Source organism: Symphodus melops (genome assembly GCF_947650265.1).
Source record: "Symphodus melops genome assembly, chromosome: 15".
In the NCBI taxonomy this organism is placed as follows: domain Eukaryota; kingdom Metazoa; phylum Chordata; class Actinopteri; order Labriformes; family Labridae; genus Symphodus; species Symphodus melops.
In genome coordinates, this window is record NC_136705.1 from 5,404,580 (window position 1) to 5,423,563 (window position 18,984).

Sequence of the window (18,984 nt, forward strand, 5' to 3'; positions counted from 1 at the left end):
AGCATTTAGCTCTTAATTTTTCAGAGACACACTACAGTAAGGTCAAATTGTTGCATTTCAGTTTTTGTAGCTTGACAAATGACAACCTGTTGAGTAAGGAAGGCACTTGTTTGTATGAACCCAGCATAGTTTTTAATATTTTATGAAACTTGTTCAGAGTCACATTACACAGATGCCCTAGATTTGAGAGGAGCAACCCTCAGGAACATGAATCTCTAAACTGAATTTAAAAGATTTGATAAGTAGGTTGGTTTCCAGACTCGCTCTCTTGTTTTACTGTAATGATCCCCAATTGCTTTGGAAATCTGACTCTGAATTTCAGATCATTTGAAATAGTTATATTGTGTTCATTAAGGTATAAATACTACACATGTTGTGACGGTGTCATTCAGGTTTACTTTCTTTGCCAACTGGGTGTCTTTGGCAACACAATTGAAAATAAACCATTTTTTATTCAGGATCTATGCAAACAGTACAGGTAGGGTTCATATTGGCAGGATACAAACCTTTGAAGTTGCAAAGTAGGCAAATCATGACGAACTACAGAAAAGAGCCATGTGTTGACAGTGAAAATCAGACTGCTCTGGATCATTGCATGTTTTAGCCAGAAACCCGGTTTCTGTTTTCACTCTGTTAATGTTACAACAAGTTGCTAAGCAACCCCCTAACCCCTCGCCCCCCGCCTTCTCCATCTGCTGCCATTGGCTGAAGTGGATGGTGAAGTGTTATGCTTTGGCTTCCCAAGGTCCGTGGCACAAAGACACCCCCCCCCCCCCGGTAGCATGTAAACAAGGCAGTGAAAAGACAATCATGCTTAAGTAGATTTATGCAGCACACCGTCTCCCCACCAACACCTCTTCCCTCCCCCTGTGTTGTATGTTTGCTTGCCAGCAACTGTTGGAAAACAACAATGTCACATTAGTCGATGGTAGAAACGTTTTCTCATTATCACATAAACCAAACCCAAATAACCAAGGCCAGTAATAGTGTCATAGACAATTATGAAAAATATTTAATAATGTATTTTTGTTGGCTGTGTGCTGGAGTCAAACTAGGCAGGCATTCCTGAAATAGACAGATGATGGGAACCTGCTGGAGACCGGCTGGACACACATTTCAAATAGGGATAACTTCATAGCACTTAAAATTGCTGGATTATCACGTTGCTGTTTATATTCATGTTTAGCTGCCATATCCTATGACTCAATTATCAAGTCGGCCCAGTCCTGTCACAAAGGCACTCAGAGAGTTATATAAGGGAACACACTCACAACTTCCAATCCACTTTGGAGTCAAAACATCCAGCAGAGATGAGGAAACACTGTCAGCACTCTCTCAGACTATGATTGAATTTGTCACATCAGCTCACCTAATGTGCAGCAAGCCCTTTTTTGTCTTAGCAACATCTCTTATGCCAAACCAACGCGAAATCAAGGCAGATCATTTCATGAATACTCGGCGTGTTTCTTCTTTGTAAATCAATTAAAATTGTTTTTCTGTTATCTGTTTTTTTATATATATATACTGTAACTGAGGATTTCTTTCATTTTTCCTCATTTTAACCTTATGCTATTTTAAAAAGTGTTGCTTTGCATTCTAAACATTGAGCTCTCGAAGCACTATAATAAACCAAAGCCAAGTTACTTGAATAATCTGTACAAGCCTGGAACCCTGGCTGTAAAGATGTATTCCCCTTGGCAAGCTTTTTGCTTAAAGACTTTCATATAGCATCATGGCTCTAAAAGCCTCGCAGGCACATTATAAGCAGGTTGGCTTCCTATCCCAGCATCTTTTACTGGCAGTTTTGTCCATGCAGCCAACTGCTGTCCTGCCCAGGACTTTAGTATTTGCCATGCAGCCAAGTGTTCCATGTCCTATGGATCTGGCGATAGTCCCGGCCAATGACTGTCAGGCTCTCTCTTTGACATGTTTGCAAGCTGCAACCTCCTCAAGCATGAAAGGACACATCTTAAATTCCCTTGTCTGACATTTCATTTGTTTTATGTCTCAAATAAGTCTTTTTATTCCTGAAGATCCTCAAAAAAAAAAACGCAAATATGTAAGCAAAACCGCAGAATCGCTACAAACTCGTTAAACCTTCTTGTTGCTCTGATACTTGTTAGCGTGATATTCAAAGAATTTGAAGGCAACTAAGTAGAATCCATATACAGTAGGTTCAGTTTATGGTCATTCCATAATCCAAATGAATGTATAATCCTGCTCATAGGCCAACGATGACTGCAGTCTGTAAGTTACATACATTTCCTTTTATGCTTCAGTTGTTTGAAATGAACTTCAAATAGCTGTAGAGGAATGTGTAGAATCCCATGCTGCTGTCCAGCATGGAAGCTGTTTATGGAAGAGAGTTAGACAGTTGGAGGGATGGTGGGGGTCTATTCTCAATTAGGGGGATAAGCTGCTGCTCTGGAGCAGCCCTTTCGAGCCATGTTTGGAGCTATTTTGTGGGATCCACAAGCAGTGCTGGATAGCTTCTCTTCCCTCTGCCATTTGTTGACAAAGCAGAAGTCAAACAGTGTTACGTAACAGCCCCTTTCTGTCCTCCCTTAAAGCCGAGCATATGATGAGAGCTCGTTTGTATTAACTTACTTTAAGGCAACCTCAGACTCAACCATAGAGATCCCCTGCATGAAATGCACTATAGTTCAACTTGGTACCAGCCTGCCTTTGTTTAGAATTCACTGTGGGATAAACAGACAATCTGGAGCTTGTTTCAGATGAAGTGATTATGCTGCCAATACAGATTGCTGGCTTTATATGACATTAATTCAAATCACAAGACATTTCATAAACTAACATTTTCATAAAACATGAACAGGGCTACATACAGCAGACAGCCAGCTTTAAGGGCTACAATTACAGCATGTTAGTCATTGGTATTAGACTTCAAAGTATTTTACTGTACATACAAAAAAGAGTCATTTATTTAGAAAATATACATATATATATTTTATAACTGCTTTGAAGTGCAACATTTATTCTATTGGCTTTGATACAATTTATGTTTAATTTTATGATATAAAATTCATGTATTTATATGTACAGTAGAAGTGTTAGGGAGCTCTAATTAGTACACATATAGGCAATGTACAGACAGTGCCTAGGCTTACCCTAACCCCAACCTGATTTTGGCCCCATCCACTGTCCTAGTTCTAAACAAAGGCATTAAAAGTCCCAAAATAAAACTTTTAAAAAAGTGGCTTCTGTCATCCTCTTTCTCTCATGGCCTGGTCCTTAGGGAGCACTTCGGTATGGGTGGAAGAATTTTATGTGGTGCTCTGCACAGTTGTTGAGTGGGTGACAAATTCCCAGATAGCATCTGGTGACAGGTCAATCTGGGAGGGCCTGTTGCCAAAAAGCAAACAGACCCCCTACATAGCAAGGGTCAAGGTTAAAAAACGGGACTGTCCCAAACAAGACCCTCAAAGCCCAGCCCAAAGTCTCAGGAGTCTTCAGATGGACATGGTGTACGTGGACTAAGGATTTGCTGTGCACTGCATGAGATTGGTAATGCACCTCACTACATCTTCAGTGATGCTTCAGGGTGATAACCTTTTTAAGAGTTGTTAATTTTTGGACATGTTATTTTTGGTTACACTAAGGCTTTAGGCTTACGGGTTGGAGATGTATGTGTTGTATTGATGTGTGTGTGAGAGTCCTAGAATCAGAAGTTAGAAAGCTGATGTGCTCATGCCTTCACTGTATCCTGCTATTGGGTAATCATTTCTTTTGGATTGAAGATCCAGATATTTAGACTTTTTCTTAGGTCTGTGAACTTGAAGAGATAAAACTTCACAAGAAGGGGAAAAACATTTGTTCTATTGGTCTCTTTTGAACAATGATCAAGTTATTGTAAGACTAATCCAATAAAGGTATAGTGGCTTGATTTTTTATTAATCAATAAATGACAGAAATAATACATCCTGCATTAAAATCCTGTGTTTTTACTGATTGCTTTATTAATGATGTGTTCCCTTTAAATGTGTGAAGGTTAAAGACTGAAGAGACAGTGAGATCAAAGTAAGACCAACAGCTAATCAGTGGAAACCAATACAGTATGTTTGATCCTAGTTCTGCTCTGGTTCTAATATCTGGCATCAGATAAATAGTGATCAATTTGCAAAAAAAAAAGATATGTATAAAAATGTCTATTGAGAGCTTAGAATATGCATTAACTGCTCAATCCGATGTCCCTTCTTCCTGGTTCACTGTTTTTGTGTCAGATTTTACACGTTTTTTCAGTCAGACACAACGTTGAAGATTATAAGGAGTTATTGTTCATTTAGGAAAATCACATTTTTACGGGAGTTGGGCTGATTAAGTGTCTTCTTATTTCCTGTTTATCTTGGCAAAATCCTTACAGGCCATCGCAGAGCTCCAACGATGGTCTCCTCTTTTTTTTACAGACTGGATGGATGGTATTCTTTGCCCGGCTCTGCTCTGTGGCATTTCTTCCTAAAAAGGCCAGGGGTGATCTGCTCTCGTGTGTTTATACAGCAAACTTAACACTGCATGCCATCATCTTCCCATTATCTATTAAATGGGAGAGTTCAGACTTTTGTTTTATTGTGTATTCACATCTGAGGAGACAGCAGATGCATTGTTGAATGTTATACACGTATATACTATTGTTATTATTTTTGAAGTGGGACATATAAAGGTTGACTGGTGTCCGGATGTTACTTTTGCTTTAATAGTATGCTTTACAAATGTTTTTGATTTTATTTTGTCACATTAGTTTTTCACTTTAGTAAAAAATAAAGTATATAAAAAAACAAAATACAGTAGATAAACATGACCTGAAACTCAGGGACAGCTTGGTTCCAAGATCAGGAGAGGTTTAATAGGTAGCTGTGTCCTCTTGGGACGTGTTGGAATAACTCCCATTTTCCCCTCATGTATTGGGGCCTGTTTGCAGACTTTCCAGCTGGAACACAAATCCCTTTGCCGGTTCTGCAGGTTGCCTTATTTACCTCCATGTGCAAACATAACACACAACATAACATAAACAAAGGGTGGAACATGCAATAGTCAAAGTTTACAGCTGCTTTCAGTGTACTTGTTAAATTTGAGATGCTTTTTGATTTGTATCCATTATTCATAGCCTACAAAAATAACTTTTTATTTGCATACTGTTTGTACATGTGCGGTTGAGTAATTGTTAAAGTGCCTTTCTGTGTGTGTGTGTGTGTGTGTGTGTGTGTGTGTGTGTGTGTGTGTGTGTCTTTATTTAGCCCTATCCTTTCCCTTTTAAATAAGGAGGTCTAAATCAATCGTGCCAGTCCAGTACAATAGGAGGCCCAGCGGAGCACTTGGAAGTGTTTCACAGCTACTTTTCTGGTGGCCTTGGTGTTGCTACAGCGTGGTCCACTCATGCAGCTCAGATTAGCATATATTTGTTCTCACTCTCTTCTTGTCCTTTAAGAGGAACATTTCTGATTTGTATCATTGGTTCAAGGCAGGTCAAATTTTTCTCCCAAATCCAAAAGAAGAATTAGCAGCCAAATATCCTGCAATAATGTCACAGATAAAACTGTTTAGCTGTCAATGAATTTCAACAGAATCTACAGAATTGATGTTTTGAGCTCTTTTTTACTTCAATTTTTAATACATGCCTTGTGGATCCACATTAGACTTGAAGTCAAAAACATTAAGAAAGAACATGAACATATTCATTTCAAGAATAACATTTACAGGGAATGGTTTATTTTCCTTTTCTTTTACAGTCTAAACATCAATTTATAACGGACTAAATGGAAAACATTTAAAAAGAAGAACATTATATAATATAAATGTTTTTTTAATGTATTTTTTTTAACTCATTTCAAAATAACTGAATGTTTCCGTTCTTGACAAAACTGTGTTCTTGCATTTCTGTGTTTTTACTTCAGGGCTCTCCACAAGAGGGCAGCATAAGACCAAGCTCGACTCCAAGTAAGTGATCTTACTCATACATAAACAAAATAATCCTGTAGACATTATTCACAAAATTGGATGATGAGGAGGCACAGAGAGGCACAAACACATACATGTGTGAGCATCTTTAAGTGAATTTTACTTAATTGGCTGGACTTACTTTCCGTTTTAAATGATTTTGCTATTTCTCCAACATTTCAGCCACCTGACAAATTGTTGTAATTAGCATTGTGTTTGGATCTAATTAATTCCCATCAGGTCCTCGATCAGTCTGTGCCAACAAGATCACTCCCTTGGCAACCATGAAAGGCTCTCCTGAACTGATTCCATCTTCAGGTGATGTATCCATGAGCTGATATTATTGTTTAAAGCCTAAATCAGTGAAGTAATTGTTATTCCCTTAAAAAGAGATTTGTAAAAATCATTTGTAATCAATGAAGCGTCAAAAAATTCTAAGCTGCTCCACTTCAATCACTGACGGTGTCAAGGCAATTAGTTTTACAGAATCATGGGACATTACTATATTGGCCTGGTTTTGATGTTGCAGTCCTATTTTTAACATGGGGAGCATGTGGGAGCTTCAAAATAGGATTCAAAGTAGCTCTGAAGCTGAAGTGCTTCCTGAGTAAACCCAGATAAATCTGTGTTGCATTTCAACTTGTGAAAATGTGGAAAACAAGACTTTTTTTTTGTTATAACGTTTTTAGATTTGAAAAGCAGAGTGTGCACAGGGAAAGGAGTTGTGACTATAAGGGCCACCCTTGTTCACATAGACGATGAGGGCCTCATCAGCGAAGGGCCAAATGTCATCACAACGCCAAGTAAGTCAGAATGAATGCCACAGCTGTTCCAGAACAACTTCGCACATGATGAAAAAATTGTTTAGAGGACAGTAATAGTTGCATGGGCATGTCAATAAGAACAGCTCCCTGCAGAATGTGGACAGAGAATGTGAACGTTGCGTTCGTTTTAAAATCATTTCATCATCTTCGTCAGATGTGATATTTTCTTACAGGCCTTATGTTTAATCATAATAAGAATGAGCTTTTTGGATCAGGTTCATAAAACATACATATGACCACTTTTTGTTATGTATGATAATCATGTGTCTCTTGATGTTGTGATTGCATTCTCAGTAGCCAGGAACACTCCGAGTCACAATAAATGGCGTTAGCTCATATTTTTATTTGACCATCAAAGAGCGTTTTTGTTACAGCCGGCCCACATTGCTCTTTGGAAAAAGGCCCTTTGACTGTGGGCTTGTTTGTTACCAAGAGTACATTGGTGCTGGACTGGAGGTTGGCAAAGTCTTTGAGGGAGATGCATTAACTGTTGTAAAGCCTGAATATAAAGGCCACTGGAACAAATGGCCTTTGTTGATGACTGACTAAGTGCTTTGTTCTGATGACAAAGTTCTGAGATTGTGGGAGAATCTTTTTTTCCCTTCCTGGGCATATTGGTATCTATGCCCGAGGAAACCACCAAGGGATGCATTCATGCCCTGCAGAATGAAAAGGAAATTAACATTATCAGCGTTTAGCTGATTTTGGGTTTAATATTTTTTAAGTTTGTTGGAATACTGTACTTTTTTAACTTGTATTCAATTTTCCGTGTATGTTTTGCACTGGCTGTCAACTGAGAGAGTTGTGGACTCTTTATAGGTGGCTGGACACGCCAGATTAATGGAGACAGCTCTAAAGCAGGATTGGCTGAAGGAGGCAGCCACACCACAGCTGATTTACCTCCCGTAAACAACAGTCAGTGCCAGGTACGTTTACTTCCATTCCATTTTAACACAGGATCTTTGCTCGGTTCTTTTTGGTTTGACCACTTTGATGTCATTTATTTGTGGTCTGTGTTGGATTCCAGATTAATAAAGGAATACTTGTATGTCTTCTATGATGTGTACAGTGACGTTTCTGTTACTTTCAGTCCAATTCACCAGAAAGTTTAAAGGAAAATCAGTCTCCATCCTCCAGTGACATTCAAAACTCTACCACATCAACATCCAGCTCTGTGTATCCCTGCACCAACACTGTTAACCCTACTATAGTTCTGCTGCAACACAACAGAGGTGAGTGCACTTGTGAGCTATGAATGTTCAGCACAATAACTTTATTATTACAGAAATATTTCTTCAACATGGTTGTGCGTGTCTCTGCGGCGATTTTGTGTGATCACTTATCCCTGTTTTTACGCCATCAAAAAACTGAATTACGCAACTAAAGGGAAAACAGTATATTTGAAGAATGTATTAAATTTCTTGAAAATAACCTTCTGATATATAAGCACATTTGAGAATATGAAGTAATGCATAAAGACAGTAATAATTATCCCTGTCTTGCTCAGTGCTTCACTAAAACCTTTGCTTTCTCACTTTAACGTCATAACTTCGTCACATTTCACTGTCCTGTTACTTGTCTGTCTTTCTATTTCAACAGAGAAGCAAAAGCATTTCTCTCACTGTGAAGGTATGCACTCGGGTCTTGGTGACGTCCTCCTGATATTTGTCATTTATTTATATTTTCCTAAACTTCTGTTCCTCTCCTGAACCATCTGTTCCGACGATTGAAAGGTCTACTTTTTTATCCCTTTTCTTAAATGTTCATCCAGTTAATGAGTCATGTGTTTATGCCTGAGTGTGGTAAAGAACGTGAACAAACATATCCTCGGTTCAGAACATAGATAAATCCTATATAGACATTTTTAGTCTAGTATCTTTACCTGCAGTTCACAATCACAATGTCTCCGTGTTTGATTAATTACAGGCCTAAAAAGTTCATCATTTGTCTACAGCCTTCATGTCAACATAAAACATACAGTATAGTTGATCATGAGGGCCTGACTGAGATGTCACTATTTCGTATTTTATACCACTTATCAGACTGCTGACACATCTCATTCCCTTTGAGGCAATTTTCATATACTGCAAAAATTGTTATTGCAATCACAAATACCTAAATCCGTCATGAATTCAGTGCATGGATGAGTCCTGGGAGGAAGAGAGTTAGCGTGGAAGTCACTTATATAGCATGAGTCCAGGTGTTCCCAGTTGAGCTAATGGCCTTCCTGACTCCGCCTACTGTCTGCCAAGCCAGGAAGCCAAACACATGCATACAGAGGGCAGGACGTCACACATCACTGTCTTTCTTATCTTCTCTTGGTCTGCCTGCAACAGACTCTAAAGTAACTTGAGCCAGAAGGGCCTTAACAAAACATTGGTATTTGGAGATCAGTGAATGAGAACAGCTTAGGGTGTTGGCGATGTGTGAAGAACGGTAGGTCTAATGGAGGACTAAGCAGAGAGACACTCATTTCTCTGTTTTACTTTGTTTTTATTTTTCATGCTCATCCTTTTCACTTCCTCTCTATGTCATTCTACCACAGCTGCTCTTTCTGTTTTGCTCGGGGCAGGTTTAGAGTTGAAACATGATTGGAGATCTGCATTTTCATACATCTAATGCTTTCTATTACCATCGCCCATAATAATTTTACCAACTTCCCTGATAAAGAATACCGAATACTGAAATGTAAAAAGATCGATGAATTGTATGTTTGAATGCAAAATCATAACGTGCACTGTGGCAATCACATGCCATAACTTACCTAACCTAAAACATTTTAAATGTTATTTGATTTAATCTTTACATTTTTGTGTGTCTAACAGGTTTCTGATTTTTTTTTTCTTCTCTTCATGTTTTTCCTGACAGACCCAACTCCAGAGAGGGACAAAAGTCCTGATCCTGGAAGAGACTCCGTCAGTCCGGTCCCTGATATGGACTGGAAGAGACTGCGGCTGTCACTGCACTCTCCTGTCCCGAATCCTCTGCACAAGCCCGTTGTTCCCGTACGGGTCAGTAATAAGTTCTACTGTTAACTTTCAGTGTTGTTCTGTTTTGTTTGTACTAGAAGTGGGTCTCTTATGTTATATACCGTATTAGAAGTTTTAGCATTGACTTCAGTAAATTAATTCACTTTATTGCTACACATTTTGTTAATGCTGTTTACTGCAATCAACTTAATGCAGTAAACGTTTCTAACAGAAGTTGTTGTTTTGATGTCAACTCTAGTTAAAGTCAATTTCAACATACAAACGTTTTAATTTTTTGCAAACATTAACATAAAATGTATCCCCTTATCCCCACCTGAAAACTCTTTACTATGCGCCTGTAAATCCAATCTGTGTGCTCAGTGTAACGATAACAGGATTCAGTATGCTACTGAAATGTGATTTCACAGAAAGTTCCCTTTGAACAAAACAGAACTTATAATGTTTGCTTCAGAATTACTGTTTTGTTTTTTATTATTGGACGAACAGAGTTTAGCTGAGCAGAGTAATTCTTGAACTAGACTGAACTGAAATAAAGAATATCTACCTTTTGATTGATCGATTCAGGCTGGGATTGATTCCAGGCCAATAGCAGTAATCTGTGATTGACCAATAGAGCACTCTATCAGAAGAGATAATCGGGTTCGGTTCCTTCAAGGCATGAGTTGATATTTTAAAGTAAAAAGGCATCACTGGGTGATTACTAGGAGCAATCGGTTACTCCTCCTGAAGGCGACAATAGGATTAATGGACCAGCATGTCAGACAGTTAGCTGGTAGTTAGTTGGTTAGCTTCACACTACTTGTGACTGAACCATAACTAAAGTGACGTCTTTTTTCTTCGACTAAAAAGCTCTTTATCTCATGACTGACACACTCAGAGTTTTGATTCAACTTGCTTTCTAAAACACGGCTGCTTCAACAGCATGCAGCTGATGTACATTTGTCATCATCCTCAGTTTTTTTGTATCAATTACCAATCATCACCTCTTTATTTCAGAATACTGAAAAGTCCAAAGACTGGTACAAGACAATGTTCAAACAAATACACAGAATACCTGGTAAGAGAAAAAAAAACATCATTTCTGTTCAGTTGTCATTTGTATCTGTTGGTGTCCAAACCATGTGCGTTTCTTTATGTGTTTGTATTTGATGTCTCTATGTGCTCTGTCTCTTCATCACTGTGCTCAGAGCCTATTGAGGAAAACCCTTACCGTCCCACATACATTTTCCCTGAGAAAAATGACAGTCAGATGAGATCAAAAGGTATCCAATGGCAGTGACTTCACTCTTGTCGGCTTTATTAACTACATACTGGAGCCTTTCTAAAAGTTTAGCCGTGTTTAACCTGCCATACCTGATCCTGTAGCTGTCATGAATAAACTCATGATGACCAATAAATGTAAATTAGTTTATTTTTGTCTTTTCCTGCTATACTTTGTCACTTTCTCTTTCCCTCGTGTGTAACTTTTTTCATTTTGTTTGTTTCTTCTATGCCTGTTATTGTGTTCCCTGCATATTGTTTTCACCTGTGCCCTAATTCCTTCTCCTGTCGCCTTATTATCCCTAGATTAGTCATTGTTTTCCTCGTTTTCTGTGCCACTTTATTTGATCAGGACTAAACTTGCAGAGGGCAAACAGGGACAGGTGAGAGAATTAGGGCAAAGGTGAAAACAATAAAGGCAGGACACACAATCACATCCGAGAAGAGTAACAAGAATGTAAAGGTCCATACAAGGGAAGAGAAATGTGATGAACAAAAAGGGGCATGATAGGTGAATTAAAAAGGGGGCAATGTATAACTAAACATGGATTTATACATGACAGTGGAAAGTAGAAAACAACAAAATACTTTTATCAACCTTACAGTTGGCCAAAGTGTTTGAAAGGCTTTCCTCTTTTTTGTGGTTGCTGTTTCATGCCATAGATATTTTTGTTTGTGTTAGAAACACTTCAGGCTTTGTGCAGTTTCTTTGATCCCACTCAGTTTTGCTGATCAGGACTATTTCGAAGATCAGATAGCTTTTGGATTTCGTAGACCTTTTTCATAGAGGGAATTTTGACATGTCACTGTAGGAAAAGAACAGGTTGTTAATGCTTGAATTTATTTATTTCAGCTGATAGAGTTTGGATGTCAGGGAGTTTTGCATGTTTGCTCTCAGCAACACTGCCATGACTCAGTAAGGCACTTAAACATAAAGGAGTCATTGTCAGTGTTATCAGCAACAGCGGTCACTATCCTACCATGACAAGTCAAAATGTCAGCTGTGAAAACAGATGAATATTTTATACAAATACAGTTAAAGGTCAAACGTGTTTCAAAAACAAAACTTGCAAACAACAAATACAAGATATGACGGAAGGATTCGAATACCTCAAATTTCAAATGAAACTTGACTTAAATAACAGGTGTTGGGGCAATTTAAAAAGGATCCATTATGGTAGCATGTGTTTTTGATTGTAAACTTTAAGTAAGATTTGTTTTGATAATGTCCTTTCAAAACTCTCTACTATAAAAAAAAAACATATTAATTACTTTTTTGATTTTTTTTTTCTTTTCACCACCAGTCACAAAGAAAATGCGCTATAGAATAAACCCTAAAAATGATTTTAGAATAAATAGTAACATCAATAAAAAAATAAATACCAAAAATAGCAGAGCGTCCCAGAGTAGTACAACACACACACACACACACACACACACACACACACACACACACACACACACACACACACACACACACACACACACACACACACACACACACACACACACACACACACACACACACACACAGTAAAGCTCTTCACTGGTATTGCTGAACAAAGAACTTTAATACATTAATACTTACATGTTATCAAGGATAATGCACAAAGCCTAGTGTTTATAGAACTCACATTTACTGAAATATAAAGACTACTCACTGCCCTTTTTCTTTTCGCTTTATTATGTAAAACTTTTTGAACATGCTTTTGTTTTATTTTTATTTTCAAACAAAGGAGTATTGGCAGTTTTTTTCTCTGAGGTAGTTTGCTACTGTAGCCACATGATGCCGCTGTAGTCCTGTTCTGTAAAGTCCTTCCCTGTGCTGAGTCCTTTCACCAGCCCATGACCTTCTAACAGGCTTCATCCACCAGTGTTTTGAAGTTGGTTTAGGTTAAAGTTAGACTCATGCTTTGGTTTTTGGGTCAGTTGGCTCCTAAGGAAGGAGGACAGATTTGTATGCAGCATTTAAAAAAATGATAACTTTTATTGTCTTGTTGCACCACAAGACACCCTGACATGTTAACTTCTATGTTATAATTCTGCAAATGTTCTCTTCCACAATATATGATTATTTACAGAGGTCATTCTAGTTGTGACTGTTATGGCATTTTTTATTTTGCCTGCATTACTTATTCAGTGCCTTGAAGCTCATCCATGCTTGGATCCTTTTTTGGCTCAGCAGTGCTTCCTGTAAAGTGCTTTGCTTTGATTTGACAGACTTTGATTGTATTTGGTGAATCTATAATGCTTGGCTTAATGGAAGGGCCTTGTGAATTATTTAGAAGTGTTCTATTTTCATTCTCTTTAAAGTAACGGAGTATAGATGAGTTTTTTTTTTAACCATAATTACTCTTCTTTGATGTCTCTTTCAGATGATGGTCCGAGCCCCTACGGTTACTTAAAAGATGGTAGGATTTTTAAATCAGCTCTGCACACAAGTCAAAATTTAAAAATGTGGGAAAAAAATGGTGTATCATTGCACATTAGTATTTATTAATCCAAGATAAACACTCCTTTAATGCATGTTGGGAATACTTCAGTTGATGCATAAATGCAGTTAAGTATTAAGCTGTTAATTTCTGTCAATGTTACTATCGTTTTTTTGCAGTGAAATCAGTCCCACGCTCAAGAAGTGACAATGAAGTTGATTCAAGAGGCCGGTCGATGCCTGTGCCAACAAGATCCTCTTCGCTTAAACCTTCTGCCAAAAGGTCTGTCTGCTCCATCTGCTTAACACTTGACAGTATGTAATTTACTTTTAGATATATCTAAAAACGAACAGCACTGTGCCTGTTTGCGAATAAAGAATTTATATTAACTTAACTTATATTAACATGCAAGTTTCCCAGATTATAAAACAGTAAATTGAGTCGCGTTGAGTTATGACAGTTGGTATAACAGTGACACTATGATATTAAGTTGTCTCTGTTGAGCAGATATTAGTGGTCTTTATATAAATTGCTGATAAGTGTAATTAAACAATAAAGTGCATCACTGGACATAAGGATTTTCCTTCTTTTGCAAATCTAAGGTTTTGTTCCTGATTGCTTCCACTCCTGTGGCTTCTACTGCCTAATCAAAAAGTGATCAGTATCAGCCCTTTTACACATGTCAGCGCTGACATGGGATGATCTATGTTCAGAGAAATGAGTGATGGAGTGATGAAAGAGGACAGGTGATGGGGATAAAACTGTTGCCCACTAGAGCTGCAGATGACATAAGGTGGATTGACCTTCCTTTTTACTCAGTGGTCATTGTATGAATGGATGCATCTCTAAAACTGCATTTTAGAGTAGACTTAGTGTTGGTTTTGTATTAAGAAATTGTCCCTGGAAACGCTGTGCTCTGTTTATTGTCCCCAGGTCCAATCTAGTTTACATAATGGAATAACCTATTTAGGGATGCGTAAATCAGATTTTATGTCAAACCATCATTAGAGGAAGAGAGGGACTGGGCAACAGATAGCAGAGCTAATAAGGGCAGACATCATGTTAATGGAAAAATTGAAAAAATAAAAAACACACCAGCCTATTCTGGTTGCCATGGAGACTTCTTGATGAAGACTGGCCTTCTTCCATCCTATACCCCACCCCTCCCTGACAATCTGCCTCTCCTCAGAAACGAGTGGGAGCCTCCGGATAAAAAGGTAGACACCAGGAGGTATCGCGCCGAGCCCAAGAGCATCTTTGAGTATGAGCCGGGGAAATCGTCTGTGCTGAAGCTGGAGAGAACGGTAAGCTAGCAAGCCTGCCTGTTTGTCTTTCGTACTTGTCTCTCTCTCTCTCTCTCTCTCTCTCTCTTTCTCTGTCTTTCTGTGTACACGTTGTGGAAGCTTTTTCTCACTCCACTCGTCATCCACAACCTCAAACAACCACCATCTATGTATCGAAGCTTGCATGTGGCAGCTTTACTGACAGATGGTGATATACGTGTTTCCTGAATCACCGTGCATCGCCTTCCTTCAGGGTGTCTTGTTACTGTGACAGACGATACTGCTGGGAAGAGGATATCATGATACCATGATATATCTTAACAGGATGACCACTGTCTTCTTGTCTTTAATTTCAGTTTATTTGGCATAATGTGCACAATACGAGAGGATCCCTGATACAAAACATGTATCCCTGTGGATTTCCTAGCAAAGAAGTGGGTGCTCTCGGCTCTACTTTTAACTCTCGCCATTAGCCATAAGTGCTAAAACCAGTGATACTGCAATTTTAAGTGTCTTAAGGGGAAAAGCTTTTTTAAGGATGAGCTGTGTTAGGTATTGTATAATTGTCTGCTACTACCTACATCAAGAGTGTTATATTCATGGAGAACATTTCCAATTATCTTTTTTTTTTTGTTCATCTTACATAAGAGGAGATGGAGATGTTTATTAGAGCAACAAAGTTGTTAATTGATTCTGTAATTACTGTTTTTCTGATGCTCAGTTACATCATGCTTTGAGGTGTTCTTAGCGGAGATCTGGCCTGATCCCAGTGGCAATGAATAGTCTCATTATAGAGAGTTGTCCCCGGTTCATCCTGGGGCCATTGTAAAATAACAGACTCTGTTGTTTTCAATTACAAGCCCAGTTATTATGTACTGGTGCTCTTTGTGATGGAGCTGTTTGTTGTATATGTAAAGTCCACTATGGTTCTTAGAATTGCTCTAGAACTTACCAACTTTGACTCTCCAAATACACACTTCTTAAAATGATTATTACGTTCAAAACAGGGGGTTTGGATATTTCTGGTGATCATCATCAGCGAATGATTATTGATCAGATTGAATTAAAGGAAACCAACATGTAAAACAGCACTTTTTGGAGACGACTTGCGTTAGTGTTCGTGTTATTATTTAACACTCAATTGCAAAAATGTGCATTGAACCATTTTTATGTGGCTGAAATTATTCCTCCCTTCCATACTCACTATCTCTTCCAAAACCAACTGCATTAATGGAGATGCTCAATCATTGCCAATAACTTTGAGAATCTTCGTCAACTCACAATCTGATTTAATTTCGTACAGTATATTTTTTTATCACACAGTATTGCAACCTTAGTACTTAAGGAATTATTCCTACTTTTCAGGAAATCAATTTATTTATAAATAAAGATGGGAAGCATGGTATCAGCTCAAATCTGTCCAATTTAATATTTCTCTCTGGCTCTAGTGTCTTCTTAGTTTCTGCTGGTACAAAGATCAGAAACGTAGTAGACCAGTTGAACTTGTGACAGCATTGGCCTACCAGCAGATCTTATAACTGAAACCACTTAAACCATAATACACTTTTTGTTGATTTGATTCAAAAATTGAGGCGTAAAATAACCTTATGTGGCTGGAAAATAGACATCCTGGACTCTAGCAACCTGCTGACTTTTTGAGAGGGCCATGCTAGCTGTTTCCCCCTAATAGAATTGATGCTAAGTTTAGCTGTCAGTGGTAGCTTTACATTCATCCAACAGGTTGGTATTTTCATCAAAGAGAACAGTGTAAGAATTGAGGATAATTGCTGGAGTTGGATGCAAACATTGGCTCAATCAATAATGTCCCTTTTTGTGTATATTCTGTGCTGTCTGAATTGTTTTCTCTTTGTCTTTCCCTCCTTTTCTTGTTACCATGCCCTAGACTCAGGATGTAAGTCCAGAAGATGTAGATTTAGAGAATGAGCCTTGGTATAAATTCTTTTCAGAGATGGAGTTTGACAAAGCGGTAAGTGGTGGCTGTCTTTAAAGTGACAGCATATTGTATTTTAATGCATGTGATAACATTTATGCTAAACAAAGTGTCTGTCTACAAAGACTACTCCAATTACTACGTCCACTTTAGCTGGCAAATTTCGACTTTTATTTTTGATTAAACCCCGATAGAAGAAGTTTTGTGACTACCTGTGTGAGATACTTTTATGAATCCCTTTCATTCCATCACATTTTTTTTCTACTTTGAAAGTATTATTTACAGGTGCTGTCGTATCTGTTCATCACATCAAATATCGAAAAGGATATTTTAGCCAATAATGTCTGAAATTAAAATCCATGTTTCAGAAGTATCTTTTTAGCAATGTTTTTGTTTCTGTGATATTGATGGATCCCAACAAGTTAAGGAAAACATGCCCAACCTCTAAATTAGCTGTGGCCTTCACCCTATACACTTAAATAAAATAAAAGTCAAAGTGGCTGACGTGAGCTCAATGGTAGAGTCAGTCATCTCTCAACTGGAAGGTCCGGGGTTCCCTGGGCAAGAAAGTTCATAATGTGTATGAATTGTTTATGAATTGGCTATTAACACTGATAGACACTTTGCAAAATAACTTTTGCCATCAGTATAATGATATGTGAAAGCAATATTTCAACAAAGGCTGAAATGATAGAGTGCAAATAAAAGTACTGCAAAGATTTTTCCAGAAGTCACTCCTTATGTGAGGCTGCAGGGTTCCGGATATCTCCAAGCCCTTAAAATAATCATGTCTTCCCCTTTCTGATGTAATCATCAAGACATCAAAATAGTTTCAGGAATGTAGTGTGTAAAGTAGAGTTGGCAAATCCATGTCCTGGGGCTTGGTAAAAGTTAAGCATAGCACTGGCTGCCCCCAAACAGATGTTGGATATCCCCGAGCTGTCAGGCAGAGCCACATCACCACACCCTGGATCACACAGTCTGTAAGAAGGACATGAGGTCATGTCCTAGCATCAGGCAGACACAGGGGCAGAGTCTCCGGTTCCAGGTTAGTGTATATGTGGAGGAGGTTTAGCAGTGGAGGCGGCCGACTCTGTCTCATGGAAGCCTGGATGATTGCCAGATGAGCTTGGCTTGATGACTGGCTCCTGTTTAATGTCAGAGTCACTTCTAAAGCTGCACCTGGTATGTGCAGCATTTGACCTTAAGGTCCAGCCAGACACACTGGCTCATATGTGTTTGATTGACATGGTATTACTCACTTTGAGATAGGGTTGGAAGTATGTAAAAACAGCAACGTTCACGTGTGAAGAGAATAATTTTTTCTGGCTATTGTTTTATTAGCCATTTTATTTTAAATAATTTTGTTATAGTTGCTGAAGAGTACCACAAACAATTTTACCATGAAGTATGTTAGTAAATATTATTAATATTATTATTGCCCTTAACAGTTAAGGTGAATTTGCTAATAAAGGATGTGAAAACAAAAAGTACAGCTAATTATTTCAATATTTATTTGGATCAAACAAATTTACATACTTATCAATTACATTTTGACTTCATTCTAGTTTTAGTATTCCTGAGGTTATCATGTGAAATCATTACTCTAGACCTTATGTCACCTAATGGCCATCGGATAAATCAAGTCCTGTGTCTAATCACAGTAATGGTCATCTGTATTAATGTCAACAAGTTCTAAGTTCAAGAAGAATCTGGAAACACATTGGGCGCTCGAGTTTAACGGAAGCTCAGTCATATAGATAGCTAGCTGCAACTGAAATTCCGCACATAGCTATGGTCAGGAAAAGCATTTAGACCCCCTTCAACCGACAGTGTGACTCCATCTGTTGAGCATATGCTGTCGAGGGGGCTGTTGCCACACTGTATCAGCGCTGAAATACACAGAGCCTCCCCCTGCCACCTGACATATTCTAAAGGAGGCAACTCTCTAAGCTCACCAGCTCATTGTCTTTCATATTTGACCTCTGTTATGCACTTAACCTTTACCTTTAAGCATTAAGTGCAGTTGCGATGAGAACCACACAGCTATAGCCAGCCTCGTACTCTGGGAGGCTGTTCATTTTCATGAGTACATATCAACACAAATAAGGTGCTGGAAAGAATGAGATTCATGTTACCATGAGCTACTCATGATTGCTATTTTAAATATGGATGCGGCACACAGGAGCCAGAGCTATGAGTAACTGGGGGGTTTGGGGGGGTTTGGGAGGGGGGGGGTCACCTGTTAGGAAACATGTACAGAAAATTCTGCAGAAACGTTGTCATCAGTGT

General features: G+C 38.4%; 1 protein-coding gene across 5 annotated transcripts in view; it reads left to right on the forward strand.

Moving 5' to 3' along the window:
* The window catches only part of sorbs1 (sorbin and SH3 domain containing 1), a 37,491-nt gene that overhangs the window by 2,244 nt on the left and 16,263 nt on the right, over positions 1-18,984 (forward strand). For all 5 annotated transcript variants that reach the window (XM_079362861.1, XM_079362862.1, XM_079362863.1 and 2 more), the window contains exons 2-13: positions 5,910-5,952; positions 6,193-6,270; positions 6,642-6,755; positions 7,596-7,702; positions 7,867-8,008; positions 9,645-9,787; positions 10,763-10,823; positions 10,954-11,028; positions 13,402-13,437; positions 13,638-13,740; positions 14,648-14,762; positions 16,645-16,728. In XM_079362861.1, the coding sequence (XP_079218987.1) occupies positions 6,237-6,270; positions 6,642-6,755; positions 7,596-7,702; positions 7,867-8,008; positions 9,645-9,787; positions 10,763-10,823; positions 10,954-11,028; positions 13,402-13,437; positions 13,638-13,740; positions 14,648-14,762; positions 16,645-16,728 (1,014 nt within the window). In that variant the 5' untranslated portion in view covers positions 5,910-5,952; positions 6,193-6,236. The remainder of the gene's footprint in view (positions 1-5,909; positions 5,953-6,192; positions 6,271-6,641; positions 6,756-7,595; positions 7,703-7,866; positions 8,009-9,644; positions 9,788-10,762; positions 10,824-10,953; positions 11,029-13,401; positions 13,438-13,637; positions 13,741-14,647; positions 14,763-16,644; positions 16,729-18,984) is intronic.